The 27,558-nt window shown below is 42.3% G+C and overlaps 1 protein-coding gene across 19 annotated transcripts in view; it reads right to left on the bottom strand.

Annotated features, from left to right (window-relative positions):
* The window catches only part of DTNA (dystrobrevin alpha), a 231,298-nt gene that overhangs the window by 88,944 nt on the left and 114,796 nt on the right, over positions 1–27,558 (bottom strand). For 12 of the 19 annotated variants that reach the window (XM_032124631.1, XM_032124641.1, XM_032124624.1 and 9 more), the window contains 2 exons: positions 8,656–8,723; positions 2,753–2,833 (listed from right to left, as the gene is read on the bottom strand). In XM_032124631.1, coding sequence (XP_031980522.1) covers positions 2,753–2,833; positions 8,656–8,722 — 148 coding nt within the window. In that variant the 5' untranslated portion in view covers position 8,723. Of the gene's footprint in view, positions 1–2,752; positions 2,834–8,655; positions 8,741–8,810; positions 8,835–27,558 lie in introns of those variants that run through there. The other 7 variants (XM_032124718.1, XM_032124665.1, XM_032124558.1 and 4 more) reach the window with 3 other exon arrangements.

Here is a 27,558-nt window from a genome sequence, read left to right as displayed (position 1 = left end):
AGAGAGAACAGCTCTTAGAATATGATTTTTGCCCACTGCATACTGCCTACTTTGCCAGTAAGAACCCAGCCTGCTGCTGAAGGTTTCAGCAAAAAACTGCTTTTGTACTGAGAGAAGAATTCACAAAGGAAGGCCAGGAGATGAACCTGTGTCTGCGTCTGCATTAAAGGCAGCAGAAACAAACAGTGCACTGTGTGTGATAAGTGTAGCTGCCTGTTAAACGATATCCCATGACTGCCTATGCTACTGGGCACCTCTGGGTAAAAAAGACGGTGCTAATGAAGCCTCTGCTTGCTTTCCTTGGAACAAACACTTCTGGCACTCAAAGCAGCTCTCTGCTTCCATCCTTATACACTTTCAGACTGTAGCCAAGAGCAGCTCTCTGCAATTTATTAAATTAGCTCTTTAAAAGAACCCCTCAAATACAGTCTTTTCAAGCAATTTTTCCCTAATAAGTCTGGGCCAGTGTGCCAGGGCAGGGCAGGAGAGCACAGCTGAAAGAAGACAAGGATGGCTTGAGTGACAGGAGGTGCTATGCACTGGGAGTGGAGCAGAGCTGACTTTGAGCTTTTTCTTGTTATATTCTACCCTAAATGAAGCAGCTCAGATGCAGCAGAAAGGTTTTTTTCCCTGTGAACTCTTTTTTTTTTTTTTGTCTCGCAAACTTACTGTTGGGTGGTGCATAATGACAATTTCTGTAGGGCAAAAAAATCCCCCAAAACAGTAGGTGACATGATCCAGAGGTCTGATATTAACCATTTCAAGGGCAGTGCTCAGTTCAGTGGCTGTATGTTTAGCAGCTCTTTCTTGGACAGCCATTGCTTGAATACCTGTCAGGTGAATGAATGACTTTTTTTCCCAGTGATAAGAGAAACCCATCTGGGAGAGCAGCAGTCTACCCGGAACAACCAGAAGAATCCTGTACTTGATGGTGGAAATACACACACAATCCAGCTTGTTCCAGAGCAGGAAGCATTATTCCTTAAGTTGCACAGAACCTAATTCTTAGGGTGACATTTTAAATTTCTCCTTTTTTTTTTTTTCCCTTCAGAAGAGATTGATACAGTATAAATCTTGAAACAAGATCAGCAAATTACTCCTCCTAGGTTATCAATGGAGACCAGAAGGTAAGGCCTGTCCATGAGTGACTTGGCACAAGCTGGCAAACTGCAGGGCATCTGCACTAATTCTTTATGAAGAGAACCAACAGTTCCACAAAAGCAGATTGCAATTGATAAATAAGAGGCACAAAATTAAGACTAACAACCAGTGCATTTTCAGCCAGCCAGACACTCCCAGCAGTGAGGCTACTGTTAGCCCTTAGGTTTTTTTCATTTGCTCTGCATGCAGGTGCATACATACTTTGCTATCACTGTCCAATTAATTGGATACTTTTGTCACCTCAGACTACTGTATTCTGTTACCATGAAAATGAAGTGAAAATGATATCCTCCTAAGCATAAGATTTAAAAAACTAAACAACTGAATGCAACATAATAGTGTCTTTCAACCCATTTTCTCCTGAATGGGAGAAGCCAGCTGCCAGGCAGGTACTAAACTCCCCCTGGGTTTTGTGTCTGGCAGACTGTTCATAATGTGATACCAAACCTTCAATTCATACTTCAGCTAAGGACATATTAAAAATATGAAAAGTGTGCTATGGAAGTGATTAAACTATCAGCTCTGTGGCTAATAACAGAGTAAACACTCTCCAAAATATTTTCCATCACAACTTGGGCTCTCCAGTATGTTTGGACAGCATAAGCTAAACATTTCTGTAACACAGACAGATGTAACCCCAAAACAAGGAACTTAAGAGGGTGGTAAATTTTTATCTACAGTGAGAATTTTTTAACATACTTACCACTGTGTGTAGCACAAGCACAGCCAGGTTATCATTCTAGTCTATATATGAGGACTAAAACCCACTTGTTTTCTCTGCATTGGTCCTCTCCCTACCGCTACTGCTGATAAGAGTTCCCTTGGTTAGGGTTTTTTTTTAACTTGGTGTGGAAAGGTCTGATAAACCACATATACCCAAACCTGCCCTTCTAAGTATTTGCATACTATTTTGAATGGAGAAGAAGCACATGGAGATACACTCCATTACAAATTTAATATGTATTTCCCCTTTAAAGTTCACAGCACATGACTGTGCTAATAGGAAATGCAGCTGTAAAGGAAAAAAGACTGAATCTCAGAAGAAAAGTTAAAAAAAGTCACTAATCAAGTGGGAAATTTCTCAATAAAACCTAGAGGGAGTAAGACAGATATGCAGAGATTACAAGCAGGTTCAGTCTCTCAGAAGAGCTGTTGTGTAGCTGGCCTTCTGGAAATAAAGGGGTCTGACCAACATTGCACTTACTTTGCTGCACCCTAAATAGAAGGGGACTGGAACCACCATTTTTTTCTCACAGAGCTGCTATAAAAGCATTCAATTTGCAGGGCCGTGCTGGAACCCACAAATGCTATTCACAAGAAAATTGGAGAATGCAGTTAACATACTTACTAATTAATAAGGATACAGGCCTGTATCCTGACCCACCTTTCTATGACTGAGTCACTGGCGTATTTGAGGCAAGTTCCTTATGAAAACAGGTTAATATCTGAAGTCTGCCCAGGCACTCTGATTAGTGTCCTTTGCACTGCCTGATCACACAGTCCCAGTTTGTCAGTGGTATGAAGGACAGACTAGGGAGTGCAGTGGAAAGCTTACAATAATGGTAGGTAAAAGAAGTGCTGGCATACTTACAGTTGCATTTCTTCTGAACAAATCTAAGCTTGCATGCTGTTCGGTAGGTGGACAAACGGATGCGATCCAGATCCTGAGCCCCTAGTGGAAGAGAATAACGGTGACATTTGTATGGAATATGACCTGTGCGTATCTTTGCTAGCAGGGAAGCCAGAGAACAAAGAGGACACATGAGCTGCCTCTGCTTAACAATTTTCAAGGCTCTCTCCTTTGCAGAGAGAGTAGAGAGGAGTGAGGAGTAAGAAGGGGGATGTCAGGAGCTACAGTGTTAAAAGAATTTTATAAAGGAAGGCAAGGAATAGTCAGCCCACTGTGTCTGTCACTTTGAAGAACAATCTGGTCAAGCTGCAGGCTAAAAGACACACTGGCCAAGCTCCAACAGCAGGGAAAACCTCAGTGAATTTTAATATTTAACAAAAAAAGCTCATAACAAATATCTTTAGCCAACATGCCATATCAGAACAAGGTATTGCCAGCAAACCAAATCAGAAAACATACCGTGCTGTAACTTAAGGCAATCTGCAGAAGGGGGCAATGACAATGCAAGGGGTGTGAGGCCTTTCTCCATTTTCTGGATGTATGTTCTCTGCAACAGAGACCTCTGAGGGTCAGCTGTATGCTCCACACAAAGCTTGGCCCTGGCTGCTGCAACTTAAGATCCCGTAACATTTCCAAAGCAGCTGTCCAGGAGATGGGAACAAACTAAGTGGCAGCTACCTCACATACAAGGACAGTACACAGAGGCCAGTGTGGGGGCAGAACCTGGCACAGTGCCCAACAAACTCATCCAAACAAGGCACAGTCAGGATGTAAGAGGAGTGGAATACAGCCCTGCTTTTACACAAGCTTCCTAAATACTTTAAGATTTCTCAGCTGAACTGCTGCCATATGTTGGCATCTGTAGCAGGATACTCTGTGGAAGTGGGGGTAGAATAGCTCAAATTTTCTCCTATTTGCAGAACTATCAGTGATGGATGGAGAAGGTGGACCATGCTGCTCTTGGTGTTCAGGAATGCTGAGACCAGCCTGACTCCACAATCTCAAAGCTAAACCTTCTGAGGACATGAAAAACAGTCTTGCCTGACAGAAATCAGCACTGGTGAGGATGTGGCACACAAAGTTCCTGATAAAGGAAGCAACAAGTGATAGTACTGGTAACTTATCAAGAGCCGCTGAGGTGGCACAGGTAGCCTAGAAACATTTGATTGACAGTCAATCACTTTATATTATAAAAGCTCAGTTCCTTTTTTAATTGCAGGGACTTCCAACACGCTCCTTCTGGATATGTATGTGGCGATTCCTCCCTTGAGTGGGGACGCTGCTCAAGGTCATTCCTTGAGGCCAAGTGAAAGAGATTTGCCCATGGTGTTGATATGGGTCAGTAACACCACTTAATAATTATTAAACTAGCTTTGAAATAATTTATTTAGTAAATAGTGCCCTACATTAATAGTTATAACTATCTATACTGTCCGGTAACTAGTTTTGATTAAAATACTTTAGTTTAATTATTATCATTATAATCAATTTAAATAAATATTTATTTTATTCCCATAAATATATTTGGTTTGCTATCCTTAATCCTGCATGATAAAGTCATATAAAGTATCAATTACATCTGTATAATCCTTAAAACATAAACTCTTGACCAAGTCTGCAACTAGGACTGGATTGAGATCTACCCAGACTACTCTCTCAGAAGGAGCTTCCAGAGTGAGGGGGTCCTTTCTGCACCTTGTGGCTCAATGGGAGGGCTTCCTTCCCGGATACATCTTGCCTGAAGCTTCCATTCTGTCTGTGGCAGCATTGTTCACCCACGCTTTCTTAAACAGTGTCATTCTTCAGACCCGAATTTTTCAAATGTGCTCTGACCTCTGAGATGAAAATGAGAATGATACTCTCCATTCTCCCCAGATTCTGCTCTTTTCTTGACCAAATTCTCCCACACTGTCTTCCCAGGGCTGCCAGCTACTCCCTTTTGCCAGTTAGCTGTCTCAACACCATCTGCTCCTGGGGGAAATTACCTTTCACTACTTAACATCAGGTATGGGAAGTATTTTTGTGAGTTTTTTCCATCATATCCTCTATTGTTAAAATTATACAGGTTTTCTCCTTCTCCATTAGTATCTCACTGACAGCTTTTGGAAAATTTCTTCACAGGTGAAAGGGAGCATAAAGCTTGCAACACTAAGTTCTTCCTTTTTAATAGGAAAAATGAGTAAACTGAATGTAAACTTTCTTCTCTTAACTTTAGTGAAAGCTACCAATAAACTTCCAGTGCTCCTTTACAAAACTTCAGCCTTTTAACAAGATTTAGAGAGTGAAAGCGAAGTGAGACTGGTTCATTGAGCTTCTGAGGTTGCAGTAATAATCTAAATAAACAAATTTGTATGCAACGTTGCTATTTTTCTTTCTTTTTTACTATTTGCATGCACAGTGGATGATATTATTTTGATATTATTTGGGGAGTAGGTGTTGCTGGTAATACCCTGGAAAAGATAATTTAATTTTGTCATGATTCACATTTTGCCACAGTCAGAGATCTATTTGTCAAATAACTTCTGTAGAAAAGTACCATCACTTACATGATGGAGAATCCTGAAAAACAAGTGGAAAGACGTGCAAGACTGAGCATGGCAAATGAGACAGTGAATTTGTAACTTCCCTACAGGATTGCCAGTGGCCTTCTCCTTCCACTGGTGGCAGTGCCTCACTCTGTTTCCTTTGAATATGCTCATGTCATGTAACACTGTTTGTGGTTTGCAAAGATTATGAAGGGACACACTGCAAGCTTTGGCTTTGTTTTCTTGCTGGATAATACGCGCCAACAATGATGTACATTTTGAACTCTTCATCAGTGTGGATATACCTGGGCATGTCAGGTCAGACTAAGGGAAGACTAAGACCTAATGGCTTGATGTCCAATAGAGCATTTTGAGTTATAAGACAAGCTTTAACCACGGGACTCTACAGAAGGTGATAATGATTATGATATTAATTTGCAAAATTTTGTAATCTGGAACTAGAAGGATGCCTCTTCTGAAGGAAAGGAAACAAGAAGGCCAAACGGGATGTCTCAAAATAGAGGGAAAATCCCAGTGGTCCAAATTTAAAATTAGAATCAAATAGTTCTATTCCTTGTTCAGGACAAACTTCCCACTTAAAAAGGCTTGAAAAGTTGGATTTTTTTTTCTCTTTTCTATCTTGTGTAGTCTGGAACATGACCCATTTTCTAAAATTATTGTGGGGTTTTAATCACAGACTTGCAGATTTAAGCTCCAAGAACCGAAACCGCTGGCAAAAGCCTTTATATTACAAATTTTCTTCCTCTGATATTGGCAGGTTGTGGAGTTTAACATTTTACCATAGGCTTGTGCCTACCAGAACATTTAGAATCTTCACATAGCCCACAATATGTAGGGCATCAGGAGCCCGTGGTTTTTGTTAAACATGTTAAACAGGTGGGCATGCACACAGCCAGAGGCACCTGAATGCAATGCCAGCATAAACTTCGGTTTCAGTGAAGCACACCCTCCACACACAGAGGCATCTGAGGGGCCCTCAGAATGCAAGGTTCAGTGTTTTATGAATACGGCTAAAACACATTCAGTTTTTCACAAAGACTTAATATTTTCCCCTAGTTTTACCTAGCTGGAACACCCAGTTCTCTGTGTACATATGTAGTAGGTGGAACGGAGGCAGGCAAACAGAGAAGGGAAGCACATGTGAGATAAACCAGACTCAGGTAAATATGCCAAAATACTGAAATGTGAAAGAAAAAAATAGTAGACTATAACTAATGGTGTACAATACAGGAAAATAGTCCCTCCTCTGCCTCCAACTGCTGATTTTCCCAACACCTCCTTAACTCCTCCAAAACAATTCCACATCAAAACAGCCTTCAAAATTGTGGAAACAAACCACAAATCCTCACAGCAAAGTCCTAAGCATTTTAGGGATATTTCAAACTAATTGAAATTAATGGTACCTGTGCAACTGACTTTAGCTGATAAAAAATCATGGCCCCTCTGTAATTCTAATTAAAACTATAGAATGTTCTGATAATGGACAAATACATTTTTTGATTCTAGCCAAAGAACAATACCTCCCTCCAAGGGTCCAAGATGCTGTACACAAGAGACAAGTGAATCATAGAATATCCTGAGTTGGAAGGGACCCACAAGAATCATTGAATCCAACTCCTTGCCCTGCACAGGATAATCCCCAAAATCACACCATGTGCCTGAGTGAATTGTCCAAATGCTTTTTGAACTGTGTCAGGCTTGGTGCTGTGACCACTCCCCTAGGAAGCTTGTTCCAGTGCCCAACCACCCACTCTCTTCTGGGTGAAGAACCTTTTTCTAATATCCAACCTAGACCTCCCGTGACACAGCTTCATTCCATTTCCTCAGGTCCTGTCACTGGTCACCAGAGAGAAAAGATCAGTGAGAAATATTCATGAGTTACAACAGTAAGCCCTGTGTGATACTAAAATAATTTAACATAATTTAACGATTTATAATGGCACAACAGAGCTAGTGGACACTGTGGAATGGGCCAAGACAGTCCTTGGTAGGCCATCTGAGTGAGAAGTCTTTAATTTGGAGAGCTCAGATGTAGGGCTCACCCCTAGGGAACAGTCCTGAGCACACTGAATTCACCAGCACACACCTGGCCTTTCAGTATGCACAATAACTCCAGTCCCAGTAATGCCCATTTTAGTCTCCCACCAAAGATCAGGGAGACGCTCTGGCATTGTTTACTATGTAGCAGGAGACAAACAACAGGAAGCTTAGTAATTACACACATAACTCAGGTAAATCTAGTAACAGGGTGACAGTCTAAAACTTGATATTAATAGAATTTCCTGGAGAAACAGTGGATTGGTTGTAAGAGAAATCAGAAATGACTGTCAGAAATGCAGGAACATTGTTGGTACGGTACATCCCTGACACACTATCCTGCAGAGAGCACAGAACTTCTTTAGGAACTATAAAAAATATGCTGAACTAGGGTATGACGTACATGAGTCCCTGTACTGTCTGGCTGAGATGCAGTTAACTTTCCTTAGCAGTCTGTGTGCTGCTGTGTTTTAGATTTGCAGCTAAAAAAGTGTTGCTAACACACCGCTGTTCCAGCTGTTGCAAAGAGTGCTTCCACAGCACCCAGGCTTTTTTGTTTCCTACTCTGTCCCCTCCCACGGTTTGGGGATGGGCAAGAGGCTGGAAGAAGACACAGCAAAGACAGATGGCCCCACCTGGCCAAAGGTTAGTCCACATCATGTAATGCCATCCCTCAGCAATAAGACTGGGGTAGGGAAAGAAGGGGATGGGGAGTTTTGTCTTCCAAGGTGGACACTATTCCATGACTGGCTGGGCATCAGTCTGCCTCTGGGAAGTGGGAAATAGCCACCTTTGCATCACTGGTTCTTGGTTTCTGTTGTAATTTTTTCCCTCTCTTTCTGTCACTTAATCAAGTCTTTATCTCAAGCAATGTGTTTGCTTGCTTTTGCTCTCCCTATATTCTCCTCCACCCCGCTGGGGGCTGGTAAGGGATTAAGCAAATGTGTGGGAGTTTCGCAGCTGGCTGGAGTCAATCCACTACAGATACCTCCAATAAAAGATGTAGCTTTTGGAGACCTTTATCTCTCTTCATTGCAACCTGTGTATTCCAGCATCTTTGTCTTAAGAAGCTACTGATTAAAATAATTCAATCAAAAAATCTGATGTAGAAAATCTCTCTTTCCTGCTTTGGTCAAATCAGCCCATTTTTGTGTGGTTTTGGTCTCATGATATTCATTTGTGCAACAGAGATTTGAGGTGGAAAGCTTGCATAAATTTAACTGACACTGCGTAGCAACTGGCTTGGTCTATCACAGCAAAACATTTCCAGGAAGTACTTACGCATTTCTGCAAACAGCTGCCTTCTTTCTGCCATGGTATTTCCTCTTTTCCCACAATCTTCAATCATTCTGGAAGACAAAATCATGTGAAAACATTAAGTATTATTCCCAGACTGAACATATGTACAAAAGCATCCAAAATTGATCCCGAAGAACCTTTGAGGTTGACAGGTGCTCCACGCGTATCCGATGCCTTTTGCCAGCCTCTGTGTGGCGTGGTTCATGGAGAACCTGGTCCTCAAACTGTCCTCCATTCCCTGGACTCTGCTTTCAAGCATTTGTTCCCCCCCGCCACCCCTCTCTCCCAAAGGCAGTGTTCAGTTTTTCTGCTTGATGTAACTAACTGGCTTACATAACACAAGCTCTGAAATTCATTTTAGGTTTTTTTAAATAAGGAATCCTCAGTTTAAATTATGTAAGAGAGAAGAAATCATAAAAGATTCGGATATTATTTTATAGTCTCAAAAATTATGTTCTAGCCAATTCTATTTGGAGGAGACAAAAAAAACCAAACCAAACAACAGCAACTAAATCTCTACACCGTAACATAATACATGCTATTTACCCAAGCAAACACTCTCCCAATATTCATTCAAATTCAGGACAGTATATCTCTGATTAAATGAGTTTCAGAAAAAGGCTCAGAAGTAAGAATATATTTTCCTCCAGTTTTCAGATGAAAAAATCTTTCAAATATTTTGAAGAGCACTACTGCTGGATACAGCATGGAGAAAAGCAACAGCTTCTCTCACAGCCAGCATTCAAACCATAAAAGACTAAGGCCTTCAAAGTAAAGATAAACATCTTTAGCAGCACTCAAAAAATTAAAACTAGCATCACCACCTTCTATGGGTAATTATCCTGTCGAACCAATATCCTTTCCTGCCTGCCAAGTCTGGTTAGGGCTTCTGACCTGCATTTTAAACTACATCCTCATGTCAACTAGACTGTGTAAAATAACATCACACTACCTAGGTTATAAAAGAGATGCTCTATAGAAGCCTGCAATCAAAAATTGCACTGTATCCCATAGCAAACTTCCATATGTATACAACAAGAAGGATAAAAGTATGGATGCTGAAGTCTGCCATCACCAAAGAACTCAAGATAGAAAACCAGTTTCCTTTTATTTCTCGAAGACAGAAAGGCAATCACACAAAGGGGTGTTTTGTTGTGTGGGGTATTTTTTCCCTTTCAAAATGCACTGTTCAAATGAAGTGGTGGTACATTATAATTGCCTTTTCCAAATAGCCTATTCAATTCTCAGAGTACTGATAAAGACTCTGCTGAAGTGCTATCTATGGTGGGCATTTTGTGATGTGAGCAGCAGTCCCACTAGGAAGTGGACAAAGGGTATGGATGCAGCCTCTTTGCAGGGATATTCAAGTTCACCCTCATGCTTTCATTTGTCTGGGAGTGATAGGGATGTGTGTAGCATGGCATTAAGTCTGAGCTAATATGTTCTCCCCTTCTGCAGAGATAACAGCTCTCAGTACAGTGCTTCACAGAAGTGGTCACAGCCTGTGATCTGGAGGTAGCTGGTGTCTTGCTAGCTTGGAGGTGTCGGAGAAGACTCCCAGTAAAAATAAGATACCTCAAGACACGCCAGGCCCAACCAGCACCTTAATTAGACAGCAAGAAATATCTTTTTTACATGAATCAGGTTTAAATCTCTGCCCATAAAAGATTAAAAGCAATATAATTCCACTAACCATGGCTTGAGTCCCTGCTCCTTTCTGTTTCCAATGAAACTCATAGTAGGAGACAAATTTGCCATGGGAAATGACCAGATCTCATAGGACAGGTGGGTTAATAACACCCTTTGGGAAGATAGCACCTTTTACTAGGCAAGGCAGTTGAGTGCATACTTCAGAGCAAGCACAATTTTTGATTAACATTAATTGCTTGTAGAGTTGGTTATAAGCCATCATAATTTTCTCTGACTTCTATATTCAGCATTTTTCCACCAACAATGTGCAGCTTGTTTTCAGACCCAATACTCTGTGTTATTTGACCGAGATTGGGTTAATTTGATTTTGGCACAAGGATGACATCATCTTCCATTTCTTGACACAACTGACACTTAAATCTTACAGATTTTTCTCCAGTTAATAATTTGCTGTTTTCATTCCACCAATGTTCTGTAACATTTGTGAAATAATTGCTGGTCTCAGAGTGATTGCTACAAATTTTATTGAAGACATAAGGGGTGCAACTTTATTCTCACTTCCCTCATACTGCCACCTGGAGAAAAATACTCCTTAGCTATTGCTTTTAAATATCTTGCAGAGCATGGAACGTGGCTCACCTGCGACCTTATTCACCATGCAGAAGAATTTTCCCAGTCTAAATTCTGTAAAAAAAGTATTTTTCAAATCATGCAAATTGTACAGTATGTTTTCCACTTCCTTCAGAAAAGCCTGTTCTTAAAGTGTCCCTTTAGTGGGGGGGAAAAAACAAATTCTTTAACTGGTTTTCCATTTTCTGCAATTCATCCTCCCTTTACTTTTACTTTTTATATCTCCTCATATAAAAATGTTCCCTGGACCCGATCATCATTTTTCAGAATGTCCCATTATCTTCTGAAATTGAATCACCCTTTTCACTGCTGGGGCTTATGGGGATTACCAGGCCTGACAAATAACTTTATATTTATAAACACACAACTCAGGCTTCACTGGAGAAGGAAGGAGCTTCATATTATGTCTTTTAGGACTCTTCTTGCACTAGATATTTTGCAGATTTTAAAACAGCCTTCACCCCAAATGAAAATCCTAAAGTTCCCTCTAACAGGGTAAATGTTGTTAGGCTAATGAGAGCATTAGTGGTGGCAATATTTTCAGACAGCTACATTCCATCCCTCTTTCCTATCTTCTCCTGATAGAAGAAAAGTGATAGATGATGCTCATCTACCAAAGTATTGGTACTTCTGAGTTGCCACGACAGGAATTCACTCAGCTGTGTCTTCCAAGCTTCTCACATGCATTTTTAACTCTAGAATGCACTACAGCCCAGGCTCAACTAATGCCACTGTCAAGGTGCCGGGCATCTCCCTTTTCAGCCTTGTTCCCTGCGACCCAGCTCCCAGGTACACAGCTCTGCTCTTCAAATCAGATTACAGACTCCTGCTTTGAGCCCACAAAGCATTCACCTCAGTCCCTGGGGCTGGCCCTGAGCTAAGTGACTACAGTCGTGTTCCAGTATTTCTCATTTTGCTCACAGCACACGTCACGTCACAGAAAAAAAAGTACAATTTGTTCTACGGGGGAGAAAAGCAAATCACAAAGCAAACTTTAATGTGCTTTACAAAACAGAATACATTTCCAGAGACAGAATGTTGAAAAATATCAATGAATGTATGCATTTCTCATAGTAGGGATTAGATTATATTTGTCTTCCATGGATTCCTTTCACTATCTTTTTCCCTTCACTTTTCTTCCCAGGAAATAGCTCCTCCACTGCAGGTAAGCAGAACACCTATTGTGCATCTAATTAAAATTCTAGTCACAAGCTAATTAGTAAGGTACCAATTAGCATGGTATTAAGGCTTCAATATATTACAGACATTCCAAAGCAGAAATCATTCCAAGCATGAGGTTTCCAGCCTCTGAAAAAGATACTGTGAATGTTTCATTTTTACCCATGTTTCAAGCTGAAAACTTTTATGACATCAGTAGTGTCAGAAAGAATAAATAAAGAAAGAATATAGTTTGATTGGAACTACTTTGACTACAATTTCATCTTCATGCTTATCAGTATCAGAAGCATAATTGGTCTATTTTTAATATACTTTTCTGGTTTATAAAATGTGGGTGGGAATATCATATAATATGCACAAGGTGAGAACTAAATGCCTCATTTATCTTTCCTTTCCTGTTGTGCTGCTTGGATTATGAGCACTGCAATAATCTCTCACAAATAAGTGTTTTTCTTGTTTTAGTATTTACAGGGTAAATAATGTATTTTATTAAACCCCACTATATGTTGTTCTTTTCATAAGTAGCATATTTCCATTACATTTCCATTTCTCGAGCTAGGTCTGTGCATGATAAAAGGAATGCATGCTACATTTAAATTACTAGCTCCAAAAAACCAATCTGTCCTGGTTTAGGCTGAAATAGAGTTAATTTTATTCCTAGTAGCTGGTACACTGCTGTGTTTTGGATTCAGTCTGAGAATATGTTGATAGCACACTGATGTTTTGATTGTTGCTAAGCAGTGCTTACCCTAAGTCAAGGACTTTTCAGATTCCTAGGCTCTGCCAGTGAGTAGGTATTATGGTATCCCGCAGTGGTAGGGAGGAGAAGAGAGATCCAACAGGCAGGAATTGTGCAGCAAGATTGATTTATTTAATTATTTTACAAACTCTTGTCTTTATAGACTTTTTTCTTCATAGTCTAATTGGTCAAAGGATCAGCCACCCCTTGGGGTGATTGGCTAAAATCCTAAAATATCCATTGTCAAAATATTTTTCTACTGTACCATAAACAAAGCTCTGCAAGGTCGCAGGTGTTCATAGTTTATAGAACTCTGCTAATATCTTCCGTGATAAGAGAAAAGTATTTCATGGGACTGGAAAGAAGCAAGAAAAATTCTTGCTAGCAGCAATATTGTATCCACAAGCAGGTGCACGAATGACTGGAAGGGAGCAAGGCCAGGACAGCTGACCTGAACTGGCCAAAGGGATATTCCATACCAGAGAGCATCATGCTCAGTGTATAAACTGGGGGCAATTGGCGGGGAGGTGTCAACCACTGCTCAGAGATGGGCTGGGCATTGGTCAGTGGGTGATGAGCAATTGTACTGGGCGTCACTTATTTATCTTGGGTTGTATTCCTCTCTCTGTGTCGTTATTATTACCTCTCTCTGTCCCACTATTGTTATTATTATATTTTGCTTTGTTTCAATTATTGTTTTTATCTGAATCCATGAGTTTCACTTTTTTTTCCCTGATTCTACCCGACACTGGTGGTGAGGCCGGTGGTGAAATAAGGGAGCAGTTGCATGTGACTCTGTTACCAGCTGGGGTTAAAGCAGCACCACACCATCAAAAGAAGCAGTTGCCTACGTACCTGGCACTCCTCTCTGTAAAGTCCCACACACGTCCCAGGAGACCCAAAAATTCCTGACCCGACATGTGCACACACAGTTTGATGGGTCTGAGAAGAGCCACCCTACTAGCACTTCCACAAATCCCCATCCCATTTGTCGGTGACAGATGAAGTGCCCCAGGGAGGCAGGATACACGCCAGTGAGGAAAACTGCCCACTGAAATTGATTAATTCTGGCATGAAAAATTTATCAAGTCCCATGTGATGGTTGTGACGCAGCCGGGGCTTTGAAAAAAGAGGCTCCGAATCCTGGCCAGCGACACTTCCGACAGTCTTTCAGGCTGGATAAAAGTTGTTTTTCTGTTGAAGCAGGTCAGAGGAAAAAGAGAAACACCTCTCTGCTCCAGTCTTGTCCAGCTGAGTGTGCTGGTGCTCCGAAGCTCTTGGGAGCATTTTGGGACCCAACTTCTAGCCGGAAGTTTTGCACCACGAGACTGGTAATCTCAACAGTGAGTACCTCGAAATCACTTTTTGGAAAGAATACCACCATTTGGCAGAAAATATCAACCAGGATCAAGCATCCTTTATCTGAGCAGTCTGTATTTCCCTAGTGAGGAAATCTCAAACTCTTGATATAGAAGCTATTTTTTCTTCCATGAAATGATATTCACTTCAGTGTCTCTGGGAATTAGAAGCATTAGGATGCAGAGAAATGTGCTGGTTTCTCAGTGGCTATTTTTTATGCTGTTGACAAATCTGAAGCTATTTTCTATGCAGCTGGACAATATTTAAACCCAGCTTTGAGCAGACAACATGACCATTTTTCCGCAGCACAGGCTTCTTGTCTGCCATTGCTCAGAACAGTTTTATCAAAATGCCCTCCATACATAACAAACTGCTATTTCTTTTCAGGATTTACCAGAAATTTAGATTTATGAAAATGAATGAGCCTGCTAGGGTCTATCTAACGGTGACTTCACGAGGAACTTAAAAGCTATAGTCAACAGCTAGGATTCTGTTCACGCAGGATTCATGGCAATGTGAGAGAGATGTTCCACTGATCTTTTATTTTCTCCTATTTTCTCCAAATTCAGGTGTGTTAGGTAGATTTTCCTCAGCTAACTAGAACAGTTATGGCTGCTTATTTCAAAGAATTTGGACTGGAGATCAGTGAGTTAAAAGGGACAGTGAGTGCTGGCTAAAACCATATTTCTGACATCACCAACCTCAGCAATCCTTGTCGTTAATAATAAAAATCCTGAAGGGCTATTTCAGAGCCCTCTTCCCCTTAATGGATTTATTGGTGCCGTATGAATGTCTTGTTCCACATGTTCTAATGAAGCAAGTCCCTAACAGGCCTCTCTCAGCTTTACATTCCAGGACTAATCTTTGGCACTGTAATAAAATTGGTCAATGCTCTTTCCTGAGGCTAGCTATAATTGCACTGCACTTACAAAGTGTGCTTGTATTTTATCTAGATGAGATTTTTGCAATGAAGAAAGAAAACAAAAGCTGTTGCTAAGTTCATCTCCAACATGAGTCTCAGCAAGTCTGACTATTCTCATTTTTGTCGTATTTTTCGATTTTAATAACACCAAAAAACCTGAAATTCTGTCTTGATTTATTCCTTTAGTGAAATGTGGTTCTGTTTTTAAGAAAGAATTTTCCAACATATTTTTTCATCAGCTCCCCTTTTGGGAGTTTTGTATCCTTAGTGGGAAACTGCCAAAAATGCCTAATAAGGCACCCACTGCAAGTGATTTCCATAATGCACAGTCTTCAAGGAAGTTTGAATGCTATGCAAATCTTATCTCTCAGGTCTATAAAACAAGTGTGAAGGGATTAAACACTTAAAAAAAGAAAGCGTAATTTTGAGACAGAAAATGTGAGAGTCAAAATAGACTAATTACGTATTTCATTTAATTTCATACTGTATGGAATCAGCAGTTTACTAGAGGAGGCCATGACAAAGGAAACATCAGTTGCTTTCCATGTGCACTAGGCATTATCAAGTTTAGGAATTAAAAATGTTACTAACTAGGCTGAAATATATACCAAAATCCTTATTTTTCTTCTTTTCATGGGTACTTGTACAGTATAATTTTCAGCTTTTCTCTGCAACATGGAGAACTTCTCTTAGAGAATCTTACTACTCCAGACATGAAAGACATTTAAGAAAACGAGTACTTGTAACTTAAAATATACATATGAAACTTTGAAAAGCTGTCGTACAGGCGTTGCCTTGATGAATTCTTCTAGCCATGCTCTTTTTGAGTCAGCCTTCCTGACACTGGAAGAAACCACTCTATTGGATGAAATATGGAAAGAAAGCTAATGTTCAGTGCTTCAAATATGTTTTCGTTTTTTGAGAGCGTAAGATTATCCAATAAAATAATTTTGGTCACCTCCAAAAAACTTTTCTCCAGGGCTTCACTGCCATCACCTCTGCTAAACATAAGGGATTGATTCCAGTTAACTGCTACTGAATTTCAATGCAGTGTTTCAAACTTCTATTCAAATGCAATTAAAAAATTGTATTTTGTCTAAATTTTATTAAATATTTTAAAACAATAAAGAAGATGCAGATTTCCTTTGAATATGACATTTCAGAGCCTTAATTCTACCAAGGGGTAGTTAAAAATAACTTCCACTAACAGTCACTTCTTTTTGGTTACACTCAAAACACATTCCAGGAAAAGAAGAAGCCCCCAAAACTCAAACACAAAAGCTGGCAATATACAATACCAAATCTGATTTTTCTGATGTGTAAATATCTTTATGGAGTTTACCCATTAACTCATTTTGGAGCTGGATTTCACTGAAATGGTAGTTTTTCCTTCAGAATATGTATTTTTAAAACTATTTTTCTAGAAGCCAAGATCAATAAAGAACTGATGACCTCTGAACACTCAAATTTGCAATTCTACTTCTTTCAATTGGTTAGAGAAGCCATAATTGATAGAGAAAACTGTAATGAAACTCAAGGGATAAAGAATTATAAGGCCTTTATCACAGGAAGCATTTAATTTATACTCTGATACTCTGGTAGTCTGGTCCTCTTTCTTTTTTACTTGCCATTGTAGAGGCAAAAAGGAGGTTGCAGGATTTCAAATATAATTAAAATCCTACTTAGTCAAAGGGATCTTTCAGCTCCTCTTGTGCTGCCATAATTAAACCCAAATTCATTTGAGAGTAAGCTGTCAGTGAAACAATTGTGTTAGGAAGCATTTCCCGGCTTCTGCCAATTTTAATAATACAAGTTGTCAGCTTTTGTAAATACAGATTTGATGATGATTTGCTGTAGGACAGTAGGTACTTTCACGTCCTCAGAATTACAAAACCTACTAAATAAACCAAATGGTAGCTGCAGGAGAAAATGCATTTCTAGGCAGTTGAAATTATTAAGATCCTTTGCAGGTTATAGGAAAATCGCAGTAAAATTAAGTACTGTGAGTAGTCAAAAAAATTAGTTAATAGACTACTGGCTTTTGTAACCTTACTGATGAAAAGTTGTGGCGCCCAAACAAAATGCAATAGCCACTGATCCAGAGAAGTTGAAAAATATCAGCTACAAAGAGTTTTCCATTATACAACTGACAACCAAGAAGTATTTAAGCTTTTTTATCTTTATGCCTGAAACAGATGCCTTTGGGTTTTTTTCACTTTTCAATTTTCTGAAATGTTAAAACAAATAGATTTATAGAAAAGAAAGTCTGAACTATATCTAAACAACACAGCTAAAAAGAAGAACCTTTAAAAACAATCCCATGGAAATCCAAGTCCCTCCAGATCTATTTGCCAGAAAGGTAGGAAATAAATTACAAATGAAAGAATGATGAGGCACTGATGAAATTGTTCACATATACTCTTTCATAGTGGTAGCTGTTAATTTGTCTTGAAGCTCAGTGAGAGCAGGCACTAGGACAGAAAAATGGCACTAGGACTGGAATTAAGGCCTTCAGGAGCATATTTGGGTTAAGTATATACCTTCTGAGACAAAGAAAGCTTTGATTACTGAGTCTGTAAGGATCTCATGTGGAGAGAAATCAGATCCTTAATGCAAGCAGGAGCAGCCTCCAGGCTGATCTAATTAATATCTGAAGAAGGGGTTTTTAGCAATTAGCTGCTGTCAGGGCATAAGGAAATGTAAGATTTTATCTCTTTTACCTGGCCATATCCCTTCCATGAATGGCCTGGTAAAATGAGTAAGCGATGACCTGGGTAAGAGGGGTACCACTTGATTGTTTTGGTGGCTGCATTCAAATGAAGATGCTTTAAAAGCAGATGTCAACTTATTAACTTTAATTCTGTTTTCAAGTACCAGATCTCATTGAAGGTCACACCTCTATGTCTCTACTTTTGTGGTGGAAAAAGAAGTTTCACATGCACTGTTAAAATGATTTCACTAGGCAGCCTTAGTTATAATAAAGCTCAAACCTCAAGATACTCAGTTAAGATACTACCTCTCACAAAGTCAGAGTGATTGGAATCAGGGTCTGTACATTCTTGTCCCATAACTGCCTGCCTGTGTATCCATGAATAACCACACAAGCAGTACAGCAACCCAGTTGTTATACACAGCAGAAACAGAACAGGTAGGCTGGCAGTACCATGTGATACAAGAAGAATCAGCAGGAAAAAACAGCAATGAGATGCCTAAATTTGTATGGAACTTAAATGACAAGAAATTATATGCCAATACAATAATATCTGAGTCTTCTAATGAGGAATACATAGAAAAGGCAAAGTCAGATGGGCTCCAGTCCAACAAAAGCTTTCTTTAATCTGTCCTTATCCTGCAAAACCTTCACATACACACTGAACCCCAAGCATATGCTTGAATTCCACTGTGATGACCGCACCTAGCTGAAGAGGAATGGGCTGCTGAACTGGGCTCAGAGGTTTTCTATATAGTTCTTAATAAAGGTCTAACAAAAAAGGACAGCCTACAAACAGTTAGTTACATAAAAGGGAATGTACTTGGAAATGGCACTTCAAGGAGGAGTCAGAGTATCTCCCAATAAAGATAAGCTTTAGCCACGTAACAGAGAACATAGCTCCTCTGCATGTGATGTGGAAGTTTACAGAGTACTGAGGTCACTTTGAAAGCAAAAGGAATTAAAGAATTAAAGAGAAGGGCATTAAGAAACAGAAGGATCTTTCACCCCTTCATCCTTCTCTTCATTATTTGGATGTATGTTGAGATGCTACTCATGACACTATTATAAAAGTAAATTAGGAGGAGAACTACACTTTGTGCCAGTTCCTACATCACTGGTTGTTCCTGAAGTATCCCGCCACAAAAGTTGGCATGAGCTTTTCTTTTCCAAAACTGTCTTTGATGCAAATGTAGTCTGTCTTTGCCTCCCAGAAAATTTAAGTCTCCCTTTGCTGGAGTACTCTCATAGAGTATTATCATACTCTTTCACATCAGTATAGCTAATTTATTTCAGTGATTAAAAAGGTGCAGCTATTAACTAGGAGCAGAAATTTTTGCAAAACTATCCTTTTAATAAATAGCAAGGTAGGCATCTTATGTCCTCACTAGAACAGGACATATGTTAGACATAAGGCTGTGGAGGGCTGTAATAACTTAAAACAATTCAAGAAAAAACCCCATCCTTATTTCAACAGGTAAAGGACGACAGGAAATGAAAGCAAATGCGAACAAAGAAAAAATGGACAGCTTCATATGCACTACCAGCTAGTTTATTTTCTCAAATAAAAAACCTAATATAAAAAATTACTTTTAACCTAATTAAAATCTGACATTATTTTATTAGGCAATATCATTATTACAATAGCATACAGAAGAAAATGAAATACAATATAATTATGTAGCAAATAGTCTCATATACTAAGCCAGAACAGAAAGCTAATGCTTGAAATATTGAATTCAGAGATAATGGCTGGTGATGCTTGTAAATGGACACAACAGAAACAGGCTGCTACATATGATTCACTCATCTGGGTCTCTCCTCTCAGATATGCACATTACCTCTAACACTGGTTGGACCCTGCTAAACTTGAATTAGTGTTGTATGCGCTTGAGGAGGAAGATTTTTAATAAAACAGTATCAATTATACTGCAAAAGAACGTTTAGATTATAAAAATTCCTCCAACACTGCACAAACATTTCAGCTGCTAGAAATGGGCTTGTAAGCAGACTCCTGTCTGGAGAAATTTCAGTGCCCTGAATTTACCTCTCCCATGGCAAGAAGGGAATGTGAAGAAAGCCAAGGGGAGCACATGAAAGCCCAGAAGAAGCACATCCAAGCAGGCTGGCACTCATGGCTGCAAAGAATCCTTATGTGCTTTGAAATCCCCAAATGGTTGTTTAAAGATTTTTCTTCATGTAAAATGAAGTAGATCACTTCTTAGAAACACTCATCTAAGGGTAGTCAAGACAGAAGACACACTCCTACACAAGCATTGCTCTAGGATGCATACAGTGCACCAACTTTTGTGGAAAGATGACATTTGTATCATTAACAACAGGAAATACGAGGTGCCAAAACTGTCACACAGCACTTCATGTTTGTATGTCACGTTCCCCCAAAGACTAAATGTCCTCAAACTAATTTTTCAACACCTCCTTCCTCTGAAAAGATCTCATTTTTCTTCTAACACAACACAGTAGTTCCAGGAGAACACCTCAAAAACCACTCCACGGAGAAACTCAGTCACTGAACTACAAGCTTTAAAGGTGCCATTCCCAAGATCCACCACACTTTTTAAAGAGTTATTTCACAAAGAGTTTCACAGTCACCAAAACTCAACAGCCATCACCTATGAGGAAGCCTCACAGCTGGCAGGAGAAGAGAAAGGGACGGTCAATGTGAAGGCACAGAGACATCCTACAGAAAAGCATGGGGCACTAAGGCCTGCAGCAGCTTGCAAGACAAAATATATCCTTGGACAGAGAATACCAATGAAAACTGTTAGGAGCCAATTTTTATGTGAAATGTGTTGGTTCTGAGCAGATAAAACACTCTGCAGATGCTTTACAGCCATGTACCACAGCAGCCCAGCGGCCAAGTATTCGTGGCTGCTGCAGGGGCACTTCAATTAGGCCACAAAAGCGAGAGCATTACATAAATCCTTGCAGAGAGCAGTAATATCTACAGACCTGGATTTTGAGAAGAAAAACGGATTTGAATTCACTGCCACAGTGACAATTTCCATGGGCAATTACAGCCCCTCCACTCCCAGAGGCCCTGTGTACAATCAGCCATCCTCTGAGGCAGCAGCCAGCTCTCCCAAGTGATGCTGTGGCTGCACGCTGAACCACTGCTGTCGGAGTGGCCACCAGCCTACTCCAGAGATCAACAGAAAGTGGCTCTAAGGAGAAATCCATGTGAGTTACAAGTGCCACACCACTGCCTGGAAAAAACCATGCCCAATTTGACCCTATTGATAAGAGGCGACAATCCTTAAATTGGTCCAGAGGCATCTAAACTGAAGGCATCTGAGATGGTAATAAGCAGATTGGAGCTAAGCTGGTTAATGTTATTTGCAAACAAGAGTAAGTACATTCGCACCTCAGGTGTCATTTGCTTAATTCTGAGACCATGTCTAATATTCTTCTGGGTATTCTGGCAAGAAAGCAGCAGTATATTTTTGGTCTGCCTTATCAAGTGCATCACATCAGAAGAGGAAGCAAGAGACCTTCTCCTTCTGTTTGGCTCTGGTTCAACTACACTCAACTATTACATTCTAGTTTAGGCACCAAGTTGTCTGGAAGCCAATGACAGAGTAGAAGGAGAGAGGCAAAGAGATGGAAAACACTCAGAGGACTGAGGCTGGAGAGTCTGATTTCTGGGAAGAGAATAACATCAAATCTACACAGTTTTGTTAAGTGCTGATGAGCTGGGAATAAAACAGCTATCTGCTGTTCATGTTGAGGAAAGAATTATGAGGTGTGATATACAGGGTTTAATTAGGAGTAACAGGAATAATATTTAAACACAGAAAACGCCTGATCTCAACAGGGGAACTCTGAAGAGAAAGATGTATGAGGCTGTAGACAGTCTCTCAAGAGATATGGTGAATGCCCTACAGTCTGTGGCTTTTAAAACTACCCCAATAAATCTTCTGAAACATACACTGCTGGCCCAATGAGGTGAAATGGAGACTCCAGACGTATTTCTGGATGAGAATCTCAGTGGTTGTCCTGGGTTGCAGTGTATTCTATTACCATCCCCATCAGCTGTTAAAATCAGGTGGGGCAGTGTTTCCTTGCCTCCTCCCCCCAGACTATCTTTCTGTTAATTGCCCATCATTGTCCTGCCGCCTGACTCAGAGATAACTCCCTCCGGATTATCTTCTGTTAATGAGCCTAATCAACACTCTGCCTCATGACTTGTTACCCCATTGTGAGATGCTCCACCCAGAGGGAGGAACCAAGCATCCCAGCGTGGATATAAGCTGAGGCTGAACACCAGAGACACCGGCTTCCCACTGGATTTCCAGAGGACAGGAGCTACACAGCCACCATTGGACTTCCTGAGGAAGAGCAGACTGTTTTACTACAGGATCACTGCTTCAGAGGACTGCAGCCACCATTCTACCAGACTGCTACCACCACCCTGCCTAAACAGGGTGTCAGGTTGTACCTTGACTCTGTCACTTTGACAGTGTTTTCTTTTACCTTTTTTTTTTTTTTTCCCCTTTTCTTTAATTGCCATTAAATTGTTATTCTGACTTAGTGCCTCCCACTGGTTTGTTTTCAAACTAGTACATAATTTGGCGCCCAACGTGGGGCTTGCTCTGAGAAAAAGTCAGAATTACAATTTTGTATAAACAGAAATCTATTCACCATGGTGCTCAGCTGGTCTGCATGGGTACTGTATCTTGCTCTCTATATTTTTCCTCACATGGGGAACTACCTGCCTGTTGTATTACTCCTGTTAAAACCAGGAAATGGTATGAGAATTGCTTTATTGGTTTATTATGTCTACAGCATAATAACCTGTGAGGCGATGAATACCATTCGGAATATATACTCAGTTTTGTTTGGCTGTCCTAGTCTGGGCTCCTATGTCTGGGATCTCCTCAACAATCGCACCCAGCCCCTGGTGGGAGGAGTAGAGAGTGGTTTCTTCCAGCCTTTCAGGCCAGGCACAGCAGTTTTTGAAAATATTGAATTCCCTCTGGATGTCAAAGACGGCATAAACTTGCTGTCAGTTCTGCTTTGTCTTCTCTGTACAGCCTGCACCATGTACACCATGCTTAGAATCAGAGCTATGGCACAGCATCCTCAGGATGAGGGAGGGAAAAAGAGCAGAGCAACAAACACCATGCCTACGCAGACTGATACAGAGGAGAAAGGAACCAAATGCAAAGCAACAGCGTCCATGTCTACGCAGACTGTCACCGAGGAGAAAGAACCCAGATGCAAGACAACAGCGTCCATGTCCACGCAGACTGACACAGAGGAGAAAGAACCCAGATGCAAGACAACAGCGTCCATGTCCACGCAGACTGACACAGAGGAGAAAGAACCCAGACGCAAGACAACAGCGTCCATGTCCACGCAGACTGACACAGAGGAGAAGGGAACCAAAAGCACTGTCAGCGTCCTCATGCAAACCATCACTGAACCAGAACAACCTAAACCGATTGCAGTTGCCCCCGTGCAGAAGAAGAAATCAAAAAGCAAATCAGTCCGCATAGTGACTGACGAGGATGCAGCAGGACCTTCGCACCCAGCAGAAGAAGCAGAACCGGAGATCATCACTCGATCACTATCCCTGGGTGAGCTGCGTGACCTGCGGAGGGAATTCACCCGCCAGACAAACGAGTCTATCCTGACCTGGCTGCTTCGCATCTGGGACGCTGCAGCCAATGACACCATTCTGGACGGAAGTGAGGCCAGGCAACTGGGATCTCTGTCCCGGGATATGGTCATTGACCAGGGGATCGGGAGAACCCAAGAAACCCTCAGCCTCTGGCGGCGACTGCTTACAAGTGTAAGGGACAGGTACCTTTGTAAAGAAGACCTCCAGGTGCACCAAGGAAAATGGAGCACAATGGAACAAGGTATCCGGTGCCTGAGGGAATTGGCTGTGCTGGAGATCATTTTCTCAGAAGATGAGAGATTTCCTAAGAGCCCAGATGGTGTCCAGTGCACGTCACAGATGTGGTTGAGGTTCGCACGCCTTGGACCAGAGATATACTCCCGTTACCTGGCAACGCTGCAATGGAGGGAAGGTGAGGACAGGGTGGGCGTCTTGGTGAACAAACTGAGGATTTACGAGGACACCGTCACAGCCCCGTTTCGCACCCATGTCTCATCCGTGGAAACAAGTCTTTTGGCTGAGCAAGTCCGGAGCTTGATTGAAGAAGGCCATCAGAAATTGAAAAAGGAACTTAAGGAAGAGATTTACCAGATCTCACCAGAACCAACAAGAGTCTCTGCCATTAGGAGCCGGTGACCCCCAACCAGGGAGAGAGGATACACCCCACGAGGTAACCTCTGGTTTTTCCTTCAGGAACATGGAGAAGACATGAGTAAGTGGGATGGAAAACCCACCTCCTCCTTAGCAGCTCGGGTACGTGAACTAAAAAGAGGGACAACTACCACAAGAAGCGCATCTAGAGTCAACATTGCTCCGGTCTCCCGCACACAGAACTCCAGACGGTACCGGAATGATAATATGACCGATCCTCTTGAAGGGACCTCAGGAACGTATTCATCGGAAGGGAGCAACATGCAACATGACCAGGAATAGAGGGGCCCTGCCTCTAGCCAGGTAGAGGAAAGGGAGAATCGGGTCTTTTGGACTGTGTGGGTCCGATGGCCTGGCACATCTGACCCACAAAGATACATGGCTTTGGTTGACACCGGTGCTCAATGTACTCTGATGCCATCAAGGTATGTGGGAGCAGAACCCATTTCTATTTCTGGGGTGACAGGAGGATCCCAGCAGCTGACTGTACTGGAAGCTGAAGTGAGTTTAACTGGGAATGAGTGGCAGAAACACTCCATCGTGACTGGCCCGGAGGCCCCGTGCATTCTCGGCATAGACTATCTCAGAAATGGATATTTCAAGGACCCAAAAGGACATCGTTGGGCTTTTGGGATAGCTGCTGTGGAGACAGAAGATATCAGACAACTGAGTACATTGCCTGGCCTCTCAGATGACCCCTCTGCCGTGGGACTGCTAAGAGTTGCAGAACAACAGGTGCCAATCGCCACAGCAACAGTGCACCGTCGGCAATACCGCACCGACAGAGACTCTGTGGTTCCCATCCATGAGATGATTCGCAAACTGGAGAGCCAAGGGGTGGTCAGCAAGGCCCATTCACCTTTCAACAGCCCTATATGGCCAGTGCGTAAGTCCAGTGGAGAATGGAGGCTGACGGTGGACTACCGTGGCCTGAATGAGGTCACGCCACCATTGAGCGCCGCTGTGCCGGACATGTTGGAACTTCAGTACGAGCTGGAGTCCAAAGCAGCGAAGTGGTACGCCACTATTGACATTGCCAATGCCTTCTTCTCCATTCCTTTGGCAGCAGAATGCAGGCCCCAGTTTGCTTTTACCTGGAAGGGTGTGCAATACACCTGGAACCGACTGCCCCAGGGGTGGAAGCACAGTCCCACCATTTGCCACGGACTGATCCAGACTGCATTGGAAAAGGGTGAGGCTCCAGAACATCTGCAATACATTGATGACATCATCGTGTGGGGAAACACAGCAAAGGAAGTGTTTGAGAAAGGAGAGAAAATCATCCAGATTCTCCTGGAAGCTGGCTTTGCCATCAAAAGGAGCAAAGTCAAGGGACCTGCCCGAGAGATCCAGTTCCTGGGAGTAAAGTGGCAAGATGGACGACGTCAGATTCCCACTGAGGTCATCAATAAGATCACTGCGATGTCTCCACCGACCAGCAAGAAGGAAACACAAGCTTTCCTAGGCGCCATAGGTTTCTGGAGGATGCACATTCCCGAGTACAGCCAGATCGTGAGCCCTCTCTACCTGGTTACCCGCAAGAAGAATGATTTCCACTGGGGCCCCGAACAGCAGCAAGCCTTTGCCCAGATCAAGCAGGAAATCGCTCATGCGGTAGCCCTTGGCCCAGTCAGGACAGGACCAGAGGTGAAGAATGTGCTCTACTCTGCAGCCGGGAACAATGGTCTGTCCTGGAGCCTCTGGCAGAAGGTGCCTGGTGAGACTCGGGGCCGACCACTGGGATTCTGGAGCCGAAGCTACAGAGGGTCTGAAGCCAACTACACTCCCACAGAGAAGGAAATCTTGGCAGCCTATGAAGGAGTCCAAGCTGCCTCAGAGGTAATTGGCACTGAAGCACAGTTGCTTCTGGCACCCCGACTACTGGTGCTGGGTTGGATGTTCAAGGGGAAGGTTCCTTCCACGCATCATGCCACCGACACCACATGGAGCAAGTGGATCGCCCTCATCACACAGCGTGCCCGTATTGGAAACCTGAATCGCCCTGGGATTCTAGAAATTATAACAAATTGGCCTGAAGGTGAGACTTTTGGATTATCCTCTGAAGAAGAGGAAGAGCAAGTGACTCGTGCTGAGGAAGCCCCACCATATAATGAGCTACCGGAGACTGAAAGACGTTATGCCCTCTTCACTGATGGTTCCTGCCGAATTGTAGGCGCTAATCGAAAGTGGAAAGCTGCAGTATGGAGCCCCACACGACGAGTTGCACAGGCTACTGAGGGACAAGGTGGATCGAGTCAGGTTGCAGAGCTTAAAGCCGTCCAGCTGGCTTTGGATATCGCTGAACGAGAGAAGTGGCCGAGGCTCTATCTCTACACCGACTCATGGATGGTAGCTAATGCTCTGTGGGGATGGCTGGATCGCTGGAGAAAGGCCAACTGGCAGCGCAGAGGGAAACCCATCTGGGCCGCTGAGATTTGGCAGGACATCGCCGCCCGAGTAGAGAAGCTGACCGTGAAAGTTCGACACGTGGATGCGCACGTACCCAAGAGTCGGGCTAATGAAGAGCATCGCAACAACGAGCAGGTGGACCGAGCTGCCAAGGTGAAAGTATCACAGGTGGATCTGGACTGGCAGCACAAGGGAGAATTATTCCTAGCTCGTTGGGCCCATGATGCCTCTGGTCATCAGGGGAGAGATGCAACATACCGATGGGCCCGTGACCGAGGGGTGGACCTTTCCATGGACAGCATCTCACAGGTCATCCACAGTTGTGAGACCTGTGCTGCAATCAAACAGGCCAAGCGGGTGAAGCCTCTGTGGTATGGTGGACGATGGTCAAAGTACAGATATGGTGAAGCCTGGCAAGTTGACTACATCACCCTTCCCCAAACCTGCCAAGGCAAGCACTACGTGTTGACCATGGTTGAAGCAACCACTGGATGGCTGGAGACCTACCCTGTGCCTCATGCTACAGCCCGGAACACCATCCTGGGCCTGGAAAAGCAAGTCCTGTGGAGACATGGCACCCCTGACAGGATCGAGTCAGACAACGGGACTCATTTTAAGAACAGCCTCATCAACACCTGGGCCAGAGAACACGGTATCGAATGGATATATCATATTCCTTATCATGCACCAGCTGCTGGAAAAGTTGAACGCTGCAATGGACTACTTAAAACTACCCTAAAGGCACTTGGTGGGGGGACCTTCAAAAACTGGGAAGTGAACTTAGCAAAGGCCACCTGGATAGTCAATACCCGAGGGTCCATCAATCGAGCTGGTCCTGCCGAGTCTGAACCCTTGCACACAGTGGATGGAGATAGAGTCCCTGTGGTACACCTGAGAGGTATTTTAGGAAAGACTGTTTGGATTAATCCCACCTCAGGCAAAGACAAACCCATCCGTGGGATTGTCTTTGCTCAAGGACCTGGTTGCACTTG

The sequence above is a fragment of the Corvus moneduloides genome, chromosome 1, assembly GCF_009650955.1.
Source record: "Corvus moneduloides isolate bCorMon1 chromosome 1, bCorMon1.pri, whole genome shotgun sequence".
In the NCBI taxonomy this organism is placed as follows: Eukaryota; Metazoa; Chordata; class Aves; order Passeriformes; family Corvidae; genus Corvus; species Corvus moneduloides.
The sequence above is the reverse complement of the archived record's forward strand: the minus strand, read 5'-3'. Positions and strand labels throughout refer to the sequence as shown.